A 13022-nucleotide genomic window follows, 5' to 3' on the forward strand; every position below is an offset into this window, starting at 1 on the left:
CCCCAAAGTGACCGCCTCAAACAAGCCGCTAGGCGGCGTGAAGATGACCGACGAAACGTCAAATTCGGCCGTCGCTGTGAAACCCAGTAAACTCTCCACCGGCGAGCGATGCAGACACCACTCTTTCCGACGTCTCTTCAATGAAGTGTAGCACGTGTTGCAGCAGGTACGTCATCATCTCCTCCCTTCCTCCACCATCAAACACCACGACGCTATGGGCCCCAACGAACAAGAAATTGTAATTAACCCTTAAACACCCCACAATAGATTTATTAGATCAAATTTGAGTGGTTTCCTTAACTATTGTTTGAGAGAGATCATCCCTCTTATTAATTTGGCCTTCCCTTTGTTCGTCCGATTGTTGCAGGTAAGTGTAGGGTTTCTCAGTCCTCTCGGATCTAAAGCCGACCCTGAGGTGACTTCAAAGGAGAGCTGGCCGAGGCGATACCCCAGGATGTGTGGACGTCCATGGGTAGTTACAGTTACTATAGACAGTACCTGCATAGGTTCGGGCAATCTCCTGCGTGCACCAATTGTGCTGGGGTGGAGGAAACAGCGGAGCATTTCGTGTTCGATTGCCCCAGTTTCATTGTTTTGAGAGATCGCATGCTTGCAATATGCGGAGGGGACACGTGGCCCGACAGGCTTCATCCCATTACCCCGAACGCCATTACCCCGAATGCCACTACCCCGAACGCCACTACCTCGAATGGGTCACTACCCCGAAAGCCATTACTCCGAATGGGTCATTACCCCGAACGCCACTACCCCGAATGAGTCATTACCCCGAATAGTTCAGAATTTAGCATAGTATTTTTTTGTGGACAAGAAAATTGGACTGAGCATGGTTTTTTTTTTTTTCCTTCTAAGCAATGGGGGGATAATCTGCTCAACAGACTCCGGACCGAGGTCCGGGAGTGTGGGGTTGGGGACCATTTACTACGTACAAGCAGTAAACAGGACTACACCCCCGACCCACTAAACCATTTCCATTGCCGCCAAACCCTTCGTCTCTCCGGGACCACCAAGAAGGCATTGCTTCGGAGAGGGGCTATTGCACATCGCATCCTCCAGGTTAGCTGCGTAGCCATGCAGCAACGAACATCGATGACACGCTTATGGGGGTCCACCAAGGTAGCATGCTGGCGCATTGCCAGCTTCCCGGGTGGTCCTCACCTCCCGTCGTCCGCTGAAGGCGGGCAGGGTCGACCACTAAGCCCGCGCCCAGCTGCACCGCAAGTATCAAGAACTGATACTGCGGGCTTCGCAATTTGACCTACTGAAGGCTCAGGCCCTATCAGCTAGCACCAGCTGGGATTGCTGACGAAGGGGCCTCCACCTGCCCCGAACAACCAGAGGCTCGTATCCACCCAGTAGGCCGGCGCCACGACAGCAGCGCTACCAGGATGTTCTCCCCGCGGCCACTTAATCGCTGTAAGGGTCGATTTCGACCGTAGGGCACCGGTATGACCTACGTAGCCGACTGCGAACCCTTGGACCACCTGTTGATTAGCGTCTGCACTAGTCACTCCTCGAGTCCACACGCCACCTCCTTTGGAGTTCCGAGACGATGTGGGTGATAGCCGATGAAACGGCATTCCAGCCAAACTCGTCTGCACACATCCTCTGGACCAAATTGTCCGGAGTCGTGTCTCGACCGCATGTGGCAAACATGCGGTCACGCATTGTGCGGAAACGCGGGCACACGAACAAAACGTGTTCCGCCGTTTCCTCTAAACCTGCACAAACTGGACATTCGGGAGAACCCGCATGACCGAAACGGTGTAGATATTGTCTAAAGCATCCATGACCCGAAAGGACCTGTGTTAGGTGGAATGTTAGTTCCCCATGGCGCCTATTGACCCAGATATCTAACCTCGGAATCAACCTGTGAGTCCACACTCCCTTGGTGGAACTGTCCCACGCACGCTGCCATTTGACCATGGAGGTCGTTCTGGCAGTCCTGCGTATGCCTCTTGTGCCGCGCCTTTCGAAGCACTCTATGTCTTCCATGATAAGGATACCAATAGGCATCATACCGGTGATGACACAAAGTGCATCGTGTGACACGGTACGGTACGCGCTCGCAACCCTCAGGCACATTAGCCTATAAGTACTCTCTAGCTTGCTACGGTAGCTATCGGTACTCAAAGCCGTGCCCCAAGCCGGGCCACCATACCTCAGTATGGACGAGGCGACACTGGCCAGAAGCTTACGCTTGCTGGCGTACACCGCAGAGCTATTGGACATCATCCGGGACAGTGCCACAATAGCTGTGGAGGCTCTCTTGCAGGCATAATCGACATGGCTACCGAAGGTAAGCTTGTCGTCGATCATCACCCCCAAGTGTTTGACGGAGCGCTTCGAAGTGATTGTGCAGTCGCCTACACTGATCACCGCTTGCTGCACCGACTTTCGGTTGTTGACAACAACAGCCTCAGTTTTGTGGTGAGCCAATTCCAGTTTCCTGGAGCTCATCCACTCCTCCACAATTGCGATCGAGTGGGCTGCAGTCAATTCCACTTCTTCGATCGAGTCACCGTAGACCTCCAGCGTAATATCGTCGGCAAAGCCAACGATGACCACACCCTCCGGGAATTTTAATCTCAACACCTCGTCGTACAGATAGCCGTAGCGGTAAACGCGCAGTTATTCAGCAAGACCAAGCTGAGGGTCGTGGGTTCGAATCCCACCGGTCGAGGATCTTTTCGGGTCGGAAATTTTCTCGACTTCCCAGGGCATAGAGTATCTTCGTACCTGCCACACGATATACGCATGCAAAAATGGTCATTGGCATAGTAAGCTCTCAGTTAATAACTGTGGAAGTGCTCATAAGAACACTAAGCTGAGAAGCAGGCTCTGTCCCAGTGGGGACGTAACGCCAGAAAAGAAGAAGAAGAAGAAGACCTCGTCGTACATGACATTCCATAACACCGGACCCAGGATGGAACCTTGCGGGACTCCTGAGGTTATGTGAAAGCACTTCCGACCCACCTCTGTGTCATAGACTAATACCCGATTCTGGAAGTAACTTCCGAGAATCTTGTACAGGTACTCGGGTATCCCCAGACGCAGGAGCGCATCAGCAATAGCCGCCCAACTGGCACTATTAAATGCATTCCTTACATCCAGAGTCACTACTGCGCAGTAGCGAATACCCCTCCTCTTACGCTGGAGTGCTATCTCAGCGGTTTTCTTAACCGTCAGAATAGCGTCTACAGTGGACCTCCCTTTCCGGAAGCCGAACTGGTTGCCTGAGAGACCATTTACACCCTCGGTGTACCTCGACAGTCTGTTGAGGATGATCTTCTCGAGCACTTTCCCCACCGTGTCAATCAAGCATATTGGTCTATACGCCGACGGGTCACCGGGTGGTTTCCCCGCCTTTGGCAATAGTACCAGGCTCTGCCTCTTCCACGCATCTGGAAATACCCCCTCGTCCAGGCATATCTGCATAGCAGATCTGAACATACCGGGAGCCTCCAAGATTGCGACTTTGAGGGCCAGGTTTGGAACTCCGTCCGGACCTGGTGCCTTCCCCATGCTTAGGGATTTTGCAATCCCTACAAGTTCCTCATCAGTTACTCTATCCTCATCGCCAGCCCCAATCCCCGGCTGTCCTACAAAAGAGGCCATGGGCTAGGGTTGTGGCGCGGGAAGAGCCCCTCGATGATCCCCTCCAGCATCTGTGGAGATTGCTCCGTAGGAGCAATTGCACCTCTTGTCTTCGCCATTACGATCCTGTAGGCATCACCCCACGGGTTCGCGTTGGCACTCTGACAGAGTCCCTCGAAGCAGGCCTTTTTGCTTGCCCTTATCTCGGACTTCAGCGCGACTTTGGCAGCGGTGAACACCGCCCGACGTTCTTCACGCTCCTGCTCGGTACGTGCTCGCTGCATCCGTCTCCTGGCCCGTAGGCAGGCACGGCGCAGGTTCGCAATAGCTTGAGTCCACCAGTATGTCGGTGGTCTCCCATTCCTAGGGTGGACTTTTCTAGGCATGGTCGCATCGCATGCACGCGTAAGCACCGCTAGCAGTTCGTCCCCGCTTAGGCCGAGTAGGTTACGCTCACGGCGGAGCGCCTCCCTAAGTACTTCATCATTGAAGTACGATGTCTTCCACTTACGAGGGCTTGGCCTTGACCTAGCCGCTTCCTCAACCCGCTGCCTGCTGTTGTTGTAGTCGATACTGTAGCGAACCGCCAGGTGGTCGCTGTGAGTGTAGGCATCGTCTACCCTCCAGTTCGAACTACTCGTTAGGCCAGGACTACAAAAAGTAACGTCGATAATCGACTCCGCTCCGTTACGGCTGAAGGTACTTTTGGCACCAACATTAGCCAGATCGACATCTAGCACGGCCAGTGCCTCTAGCAGGATTTGACCTCGCTGGTTCGTGTTACGGCTTCCCCATTCCACGGCCCAGGCATTGAAGTCACCCGCTATTACAACTGGCCTTCGCCCTGTCAGCGCGGTCGTCATACAGTCCAGCATCTGCGTGAACCGCTCGGTCGACCAACTCGGAGGCGCATAGCAGCTACAGAAGAGGACCCCGTTTACCTTGGCGATCACGAAGCCCTCGTAGGTAGTAGACACCAACTGCTGGACAGGGTATTTACCCGTTGTCCATATCGCCGCCATTTTTCCGGATCCATCCACGACCCAGTTGCCGTTGCCGGCGGGTACTCGGTATGGGTCCGATATGATGGCGATGTCCGTCCCCCACTCAGCAACAGACTGGTACAGCAGTTGCTGAGCTGCGTCACAGTGGTTCAGGTTCAGCTGCGTTACCTGCACTGTGACTTTTCGTTGATGGCTCGTTTGAAGGTCGGGCACCTTGAGCCTCCCGTTGGGTGATTGTTGTTCACGGACTTGCCGGAACAAATCAAGCACTTGGGAGGGTTCTTGCAGCCTAGTGCCTTATGACCTTCCTCACCACAACGCCTGCACAACTTAGTCCTATCAGGGCCTTTACAGCCCCAGGACTTGTGTCCAGGTTCCCTGCACCTAAAGCAGATCACTGGTTGCTCATGTATGTTCAGTGAACATACTGACCAACCAACCTTGATCTTACCTACCTTAGCGGACTTATTTGCGTCTGCCACAGGTAGGTGTACTAAGGCCACCTGAGTACCTGCCGGACCTTTCCGTAGCTGAACGGCGGTGGTGGGCACCTGCACTTCGCACTGTTGCCGCAGTGCCGTGACGAGCTCTTCTGCGTTAGTGATCTCGTCGAGGTTCATCACCTTCAGAGTCACTGACTGCGTCAGAGCCCTCACTTCAACACCAGCACCAAGGACCTCTTCCGCCAAACTTTTGTAGGCGGCGCCCTTGCGCTCCTTGTCGCGCTTAAGCTCGAGGATCATTTCACCTGTACGAGTGCGTCTGACACTGCGTACGTCGGCTCCTAGATCCGCAAGCTTCGCGTCACTGCGCATCGCCTTCAGGACCTCCGAGTACTTGGACTCTTCCGTCTTGATGATGATCGCATCACCCTTTTCGCGCTTGGCACCTACCCTCCTACCTTTCTTAGGTCTGGTATCCCTGCGCTCCTGATTCTCCTGTTTCTTCTTCTTCTTCTTCCTCACTACGGTTGTCCAGGGGGCGTCCCCCCCTGCTCCGCCCTGACCTGTGGTGATGGAGGACCTCTCAAAGGTCGCAACCCCCTGTTCCCATCACTCCGTGAAGGGCCAGCCTTTTCGGGCCCACCCTTCTCGGCTTTCCGGGACGCCTGGCTGGGGTCCGATTTTCCGGCACTTCTGCCGGTTTTCGGGGTCAGTATCCGCCTGGCCTTACGAGCGCCGCCGGGTAGCTCCTCTCCTGACGGCTGCCTCGCGCGCTTCTGCGATTGCTTGCTGTAAGCATTCGCTTCCACGCTTTTGGGGCTGCCCGCGAAAACGAAGGGTTCCGTCTGGGTAGACTTCGGCACCTTCAGTTCCACGGGTTCTGCCGCAGCCACAGTCACCATGGGTTCAGCATGGTTCTGCTTGGCCGCCAACATTGACTTACGAAGTCTAAGCAAGGCCTGCTTGAGGTCCTTGCTGATGTTAGACTTCGAGGACGCAAAGTCAATTATGGAGTCGAGCTGCTGTGCAGCCACTTCCATCGCAGAGAGCCCATCTCTACTTTTATTGATGGCCCTCATCAACCACGCTCCATCCATAACTTCACCCGATGCGTTAGCCGGGGATGAAATATGGGTTCCAGCACTGGCACTACGTGCACTGCTGCCTCCTCCTGCTTCTACTCTCCTCAACGGAGATCTAGCTAGCCCACTTCTTGCGAAGGGGTTCGCTTCCCTACTACTGCTACTACCTGCACTACCACTACTAATCTGATTGTTGTTTGAATTTGTACTCATTTTGGATCCCACGAGTAGCACGGGAAAAGAGGTCAACCACGCCAGAGCCCTGCATTAACGCGGTAAGGGACAAAATACTGTGAGGGGTGCCCAGGTGCCCCACAGGCTCCGTTAATGGCCGAACATCTTTTTCACCCCTTCGACCATTCATTCCTCAGCACGGTTTTTCGCATCACACCTTGAATTGGGGTTACCCCGTTTGGTGGACTCTTACCACCGGAACGGGTTGTCCGTAGTTCTATTCTGGACGCCGGAACTACACGGCCTGACTGAGCATGGTTTGTATGTATGCATCTGTAATAGAGTGTCCATTTCCCGACCATTATGCTCGTCCCGGGATTCGAGACAAAAATCTATGGTTGTCCCGGGAAATTTTCAATAAAACTAGCATTTCGATTAAAATGGAAGTACAAAGTTTAACAATACGATTTTTGTAAATGAAATGAACAGATAATGTAACTTTTTAAAATAATATGTTAATTATAGCAAATATCATTTCGAATAAGACTTTCTTATTCTGATGAAGTAACCTAACAAAAATCAAAACATAGCTTGACCACTTGACCATTTCCGTCAGAACTTACCCCCAATTTTTATATTTTTCTTTGAAAGACGGTAACTTTTAATGATTATTGACGCTTTTAGATTTTGTTTATATGCAGTCCTGATTTTCTTACAATTTTTTAAAAACTTGAGAATTCACCACATTTTGAGCTGAAAATCGTCGTGCGGCACAGTTGTTTCAACCCTATGGGTATACAAAGTGGAGATTTTTCCTCAATGTCCAATAACACCCCTGCATTGAATGTTTGTAGATATAATGAAATGTCAAATCCCAGCTCACAACAAAACTGGCTCGCTCGCACATTTAAAAAAAGATCAACAATTTTCGTTTGTTTTATAAAACTGCTAGGTATTTATAGCTTCAAACTCCGTGCTCAAACCCTCAGCGGAATCATCAATCCAAAGGCTTCTCGCCCTGGCCAGGTCGTATCTCGGAGCCCCCGGCAGAGCTCCGCCGTATTACCGCCAAGAAAAACATTCCCGTTCGATGCATTTTCTTCTTTGGTTCCAACAACTATGCATGGATCGAGGAAACACAAGCCATACCAGGAGTTCAAAGAGAAGCTGCTCTCGTCGTGCAAGTCGGCCGGCTTCAAGGAGGCCGTTCAGCAAATCGAAGAGTTCATCGCCTCGCCGGAAAACTTCCAGCATCTGTTCGCCTCGGAGTAAGACAACCGCCCCGATCCGGACGTCGAGTTCAACAAACTGCGCAAAGGTGGCACCGAAAGCGGCGAGGAAACGACCGTCAACAACACGTCCACCCCGGCAGCGCTGGAATCGGTCGAAACGAAACCCGTAACGGCCAAGAAATCCGCCGCCAAAAAGAAAGCTGCTTCCACAACCAAAGCCCGCGCGATAGGCAACAAAGCGAAAGCTGCAGCGGCCCTGAAAGATACTTCATCGCCCAAGCGCAAACGGAAAATCCTCAACGATACCACCGGCGATGTGTCCTCACTTGATCTCGACACTTTCTCCCCGGTGCGTCGCAATGTACCTGTATCACATCTGTTAAACCGACCAACGGTAGCGCGCCCGGCCACGCCGGAAATCGATATGACCAGCGCACAGTGGCCCAAAGCTGGTCAAAAGTCAATAAAATGAAGTTTGAAAATTCCTTCTCGAATATTATTTCTTGATTTCTTCAATATTGAATAACAATTCCCCAAAATTCCAGATCAATCGGTGTATATTTCGATTTTTTACAGCATGTAACTTGGAGAGATGTCAGCTAAAAATGACCCTTTTGAATTTTTCAAATTTCGTGAAGGTTGTTCTATAGAAATTGCAGTTTCTGTACTAAATCATGACCAAATCTTTCTCATTCGGTCTCATTCGAAAGAATATACCTTGGGCTTTGTTTTGAAGATATTTTGAACCATATTAGACATTTTTACCATTTGAGAATATCAAGAAGTGTATAACATAGAGCTCCTTCAAAAATAAGACATTTTTTCAAAGGTAGTGCAAGATATCTGGGAAACGCTCTAAAATGAACATTTACCCCTCAATGTGTGGCAAATATTCCATAGTATTCGATGTACTATGGCTTCACTTGCGCTTTTTTGTGCCAAGATAAGAAAAACATATTTTTAGTTACACTGCGAATCAGTCTATAAGACCATCATACTTGTTATATATATCGCATTTTTCTACCATTTTAAGCTCCCGAATAGATTTAAAAACCACCTCGAGCTTGGCCACGATATTGAACTTTAAATTGGCATCGGAATAATGACGTTTCATTCGATTTTGATCTGGATACGGATTTAATTGATTGAATTAAAAAAATGTGCTATTTTAAACTAATTCTGTCAAATGTACAGGAAATATAGATTTCTTGTTTCAACGACTACTTCTATCAAATAACCTCTAAAAATCATGTTTTGTTAAATAATTAGCATCTTTGAACATTTTGAGTGAAAATTGTACTTTTGGCCAGCATTTGTATTGGATGCGGCCACTGTGCTGCGTGTCGAACGCGCTCCAGTCGCGCAACATTCAGGCCTCGAATCTGAAATTCGGGTTCCTCGGACTCGGCATGGTCAAGAATCTACTCAATTCCGGCCACTCGGTCGTGGTTTGGAACCGGACGGCCACCAAGTGTCGGAAGTTCCAGGAAGTGGGCGCCGAAGTCGCCGACACCCCGTCGGACGTGATCGAAATGGCCGATGTGACGTTCTCGTGCGTTGCCGATCCCCAGTTTGCCAAAGAGTTGGTATTCGGAAATTGTGGCGTCATGTCGGCCAATCTGGTCGGCAAAGGCTACGTTGAGATGACCGGCGTCGATCCCGAAACGTCACATGACATTGCAGAGCAAATTATCTCCAAAGGAGGACGATATCTAGAAGCACAAATTCAGGGATCCAAAAACCAAGCGGAGAAAGGAACGTTAATAATTCTGGCCGCCGGCGAACGGGTGCTGTTCGAGGAATGCCAGATCTGCTTCGAGGCCATCTCGCGCAACTCGTTCTACATGGGCGACGTGGGCAATGCCACCAAGATGAATCTGGTCCTGCAGATGATCTCCGGCGTGATGCTGGCCGGTATTGCCGAGGGGCTGGCGCTGGCCAATCGAGCGGGTCTTCAACAGAAGGATGTCCTGGAAGTGCTGGAACTGACAAGCATGTCGTCAGAGCTGGTTATGCAGAAGGGAAATGCAATCATCAAGGGCGAATTCCCGCCCCAGCAGGAACTGAAGCACATGCAGAAGGACCTCAAGCTGGCGCTGAACCTGGCCGAAGGTCTGGAGCACCCCCTGCCCATCACGGCCGCCTCCAACGAGGTGTACAAGCTCGCGAAATGCCTCGGCTACGGTTCCCACGATTCCAGCGCAGTTTAGTTTCGGTCTAGCGCTGAAAGGAGGAGATGTGAGCTTGAAGAATTGAACGGCGACGACGAAGAAGGAGTGCATATAAGAGCGCGGGGATGGACCAAGATGAACGGAATAACGCATCCCTGCTGGGCACCCCCGAAATGTTGGGGTGGGCAGGGACGGCGTGGACGTGTGGAAAAAGGTTGAAGGATTATTTTAGCAGCTATTTTTTGTTTTCTTTTAGTAGCAAAATACAAATAATGTCAGCGAGTCCTGCAGTGAAGGTCAACTCCATATAAAAATGAAAACAATTCCTGCACGAAATGTCAAAGAGCAGGACCGTCAATTGAATATGATGAGAGAGCAACAGAGATAGCAAATTCTCCGTCACCAGGCAACAAAGTGGAGACGGCGGATGAACAGCTGATCAATATTCACCACAACGTGGAGATAAATTTATAGGAGAAAAAGGGGTTCCCAAAACCTTTGGAGAGATATAAATTGTAGTGGACCGTGGGGTGAACTAGTGTGCCGCCAGTTTTTCGTTGTTTTTCAATAGTTAGAGGCTTGAAAACATATGGGTTCCTTGGGAAAGTTTGTTCAGTAAATTAAAAGAAAGCTCATGAGCAATTAAAAAATTTTCACGGAAATGGTCTATTACGGGTTTGCTATGGATTTTTCCAAATTCTCTATAACACTTATGAATGGAAATATGATAAAAACTTAAGTCATAATTTTGTAGAAATTTGCTTCAAATTTGACTTATTAACTTCAAACATTTGAAAAGTCATAAAAACTTTAGAACAAAAGAAACGATTAAAGATCATTGAAGGTATTGTAGATCATGCTAAATGATAATTACTGAAAATCATTGACTGATGTTTACTGCCGTGAATCGCAAAGTCAGTCCCATATATATTTTGGTCAAAATTGAGATGATATCAGTTTCCTTTATATCTTCTAATGATCTTTCAGCTGCGCTAACGAGAAATCACTTTTTGTTCAGTAAAAATAGGAAAAAAAAAACACCAAGTCGAATTGTGCCATAATGGAAAGTCGCATGTCAGTCCCACTGCCGATTTTCACATCGTGTAACACAAAAATGAATCGTTATTTGGTCATCTTTATATTTTTCTTCAAAAGATAACGGAGTAAAAAGCAAATCATGAATGTTTCAGAAGATAGAAACATGTTCCAATATCCTGGAATTTTTTGAACATTTGTATGGAAAACGAGATTGAAAACTTCTCAGTAAATTTTCTCAATGTCTACTTTTTACAGATGGTACTGACTTGCGATTTGCGGCAATTTAGGTGTACTTTCAAATTTGTTATCTCAGCATAGGCTCATAAAAACGGCTAATGTTGAAAAGAAAAGCATTAAAACTTCTCAACTACACAATTAAAAATATGTGTTTCTTACTTGGTAAATTGATCTTTTCATGAGAACAATTACTCGTTTATTCTCTTTTTCATTACTACTTTATTAAATGAGGTTGATAGTGAGATAGTGGGGCCCAAATAGCCGTAGCGGTAAACGCGCAGCTATTCAGCAAGACCAAGCTGAGGGTCGTGGGTTCGAATCCCACCGGTCGAGGATCTTTTCGGGTTGGAAATTTTCTCGACTTCCCAGGGCATAGAGTATCTTCGTACCTGCCACACGATATTTACCGACGATATTACGCTGGAGGTCTACGGTGAATCGATCGAAGAAGTGGAATTGACTGCAGCCCACTCGATCGCAATTGTGGAGGAGTGGATGAGCTCCAGGAAACTGGAATTGGCTCACCACAAAACTGAGGCTGTTGTTGTCAACAACCGAAAGTCGGTGCAGCAAGCGGTGATCAGTGTAGGCGACTGCACAATCACTTCGAAGCGCTCCGTCAAACACTTGGGGGTGATGATCGACGACAAGCTTACCTTCGGTAGCCATGTCGATTATGCCTGCAAGAGAGCCTCCACAGCTATTGTGGCACTGTCCCGGATGATGTCCAATAGCTCTGCGGTGTACGCCAGCAAGCGTAAGCTTCTGGCCAGTGTCGCCTCGTCCATACTGAGGTATGGTGGCCCGGCTTGGGGCACGGCTTTGAGTACCGATAGCTACCGTAGCAAGCTAGAGAGTACTTATAGGCTAATGTGCCTGAGGGTTGCGAGCGCGTACCGTACCGTGTCACACGATGCACTTTGTGTCATCACCGGTATGATGCCTATTGGTATCCTTATCATGGAAGACATAGAGTGCTTCGAAAGGCGCGGCACAAGAGGCATACGCAGGACTGCCAGAACGACCTCCATGGTCAAATGGCAGCGTGCGTGGGACAGTTCCACCAAGGGAGTGTGGACTCACAGGTTGATTCCGAGGTTAGATATTTGGGTCAATAGGCGCCATGGGGAACTAACATTCCACCTAACACAGGTCCTTTCGGGTCATGGATGCTTTAGACAATATCTACACCGTTTCGGTCATGCGGGTTCTCCCGAATGTCCAGTTTGTGCAGGTTTAGAGGAAACGGCGGAACACGTTTTGTTCGTGTGCCCGCGTTTCCGCACAATGCGTGACCGCATGTTTGCCACATGCGGTCGGGACACGACTCCGGACAATTTGGTCCAGAGGATGTGTGCAGACGAGTTTGGCTGGAATGCCGTTTCATCGGCTATCACCCACATCGTCTCGGAACTCCAAAGGAGGTGGCGTGTGGACTCGAGGAGTGACTAGTGCAGACGCTAATCAACAGGTGGTCCAAGGGTTCGCAGTCGGCTACGTAGGTCATACCGGTGCCCTACGGTCGAAATCGACCCTTACAGCGATTAAGTGGCCGCGGGGAGAACATCCTGGTAGCGCTTCTGTCGTGGCGCCGGCCTACTGGGTGGATACGAGCCTCTGGTTGTTCGGGGCAGGTGGAGGCCCCTTCGTCAGCAATCCCAGCTGGTGCTAGCTGATAGGGCCTGAGCCTTCAGTAGGTCAAATTGCGAAGCCCGCAGTATCAATTCTTGATACCTGCGGTGCAGCTGGGCGCGGGCTTAGTGGTCGACCCTGCCCGCCTTCAGCGGACAACGGGAGGTGAGGACCACCTGGGAAGCTGGCAATGCGCCAGCATGCTACCTTGGTGGACCCCCATAAGCGTGTCATCGATGTTCGTTGCTGCATGGCTACGCAGCTAACCTGGAGGATGCGATGTGCAATAGCCCCTCTCCGAAGCAATGCCTTCTTGGTGGTCCCGGAGAGACGAAGGGTTTGGCGGCAATGGAAATGGTTTAGTGGGTCGGGGGTGTAGTCCTGTTTACTGCTT

General features: G+C 49.9%; 1 protein-coding gene across 1 annotated transcript; it reads left to right on the top strand.

Annotated features, from left to right (window-relative positions):
- The first annotated feature begins 7046 nt into the window (after positions 1-7046).
- LOC110679193 (putative oxidoreductase GLYR1 homolog) lies at positions 7047-9844 on the top strand. Its single transcript, XM_021853300.1, is given in 4 exon segments — positions 7047-7270; positions 7327-7456; positions 7458-7978; positions 8886-9844. Coding segments are annotated over 4 exon segments (1689 nt in total). The 5' UTR covers positions 7047-7107; the 3' UTR covers positions 9761-9844.
- The last annotated feature ends 3178 nt before the right edge of the window (positions 9845-13022 follow it).

The sequence above is a fragment of the Aedes aegypti genome, chromosome 3 (genome assembly GCF_002204515.2).
Source record: "Aedes aegypti strain LVP_AGWG chromosome 3, AaegL5.0 Primary Assembly, whole genome shotgun sequence".
Classification (NCBI taxonomy): domain Eukaryota; kingdom Metazoa; phylum Arthropoda; class Insecta; order Diptera; family Culicidae; genus Aedes; species Aedes aegypti.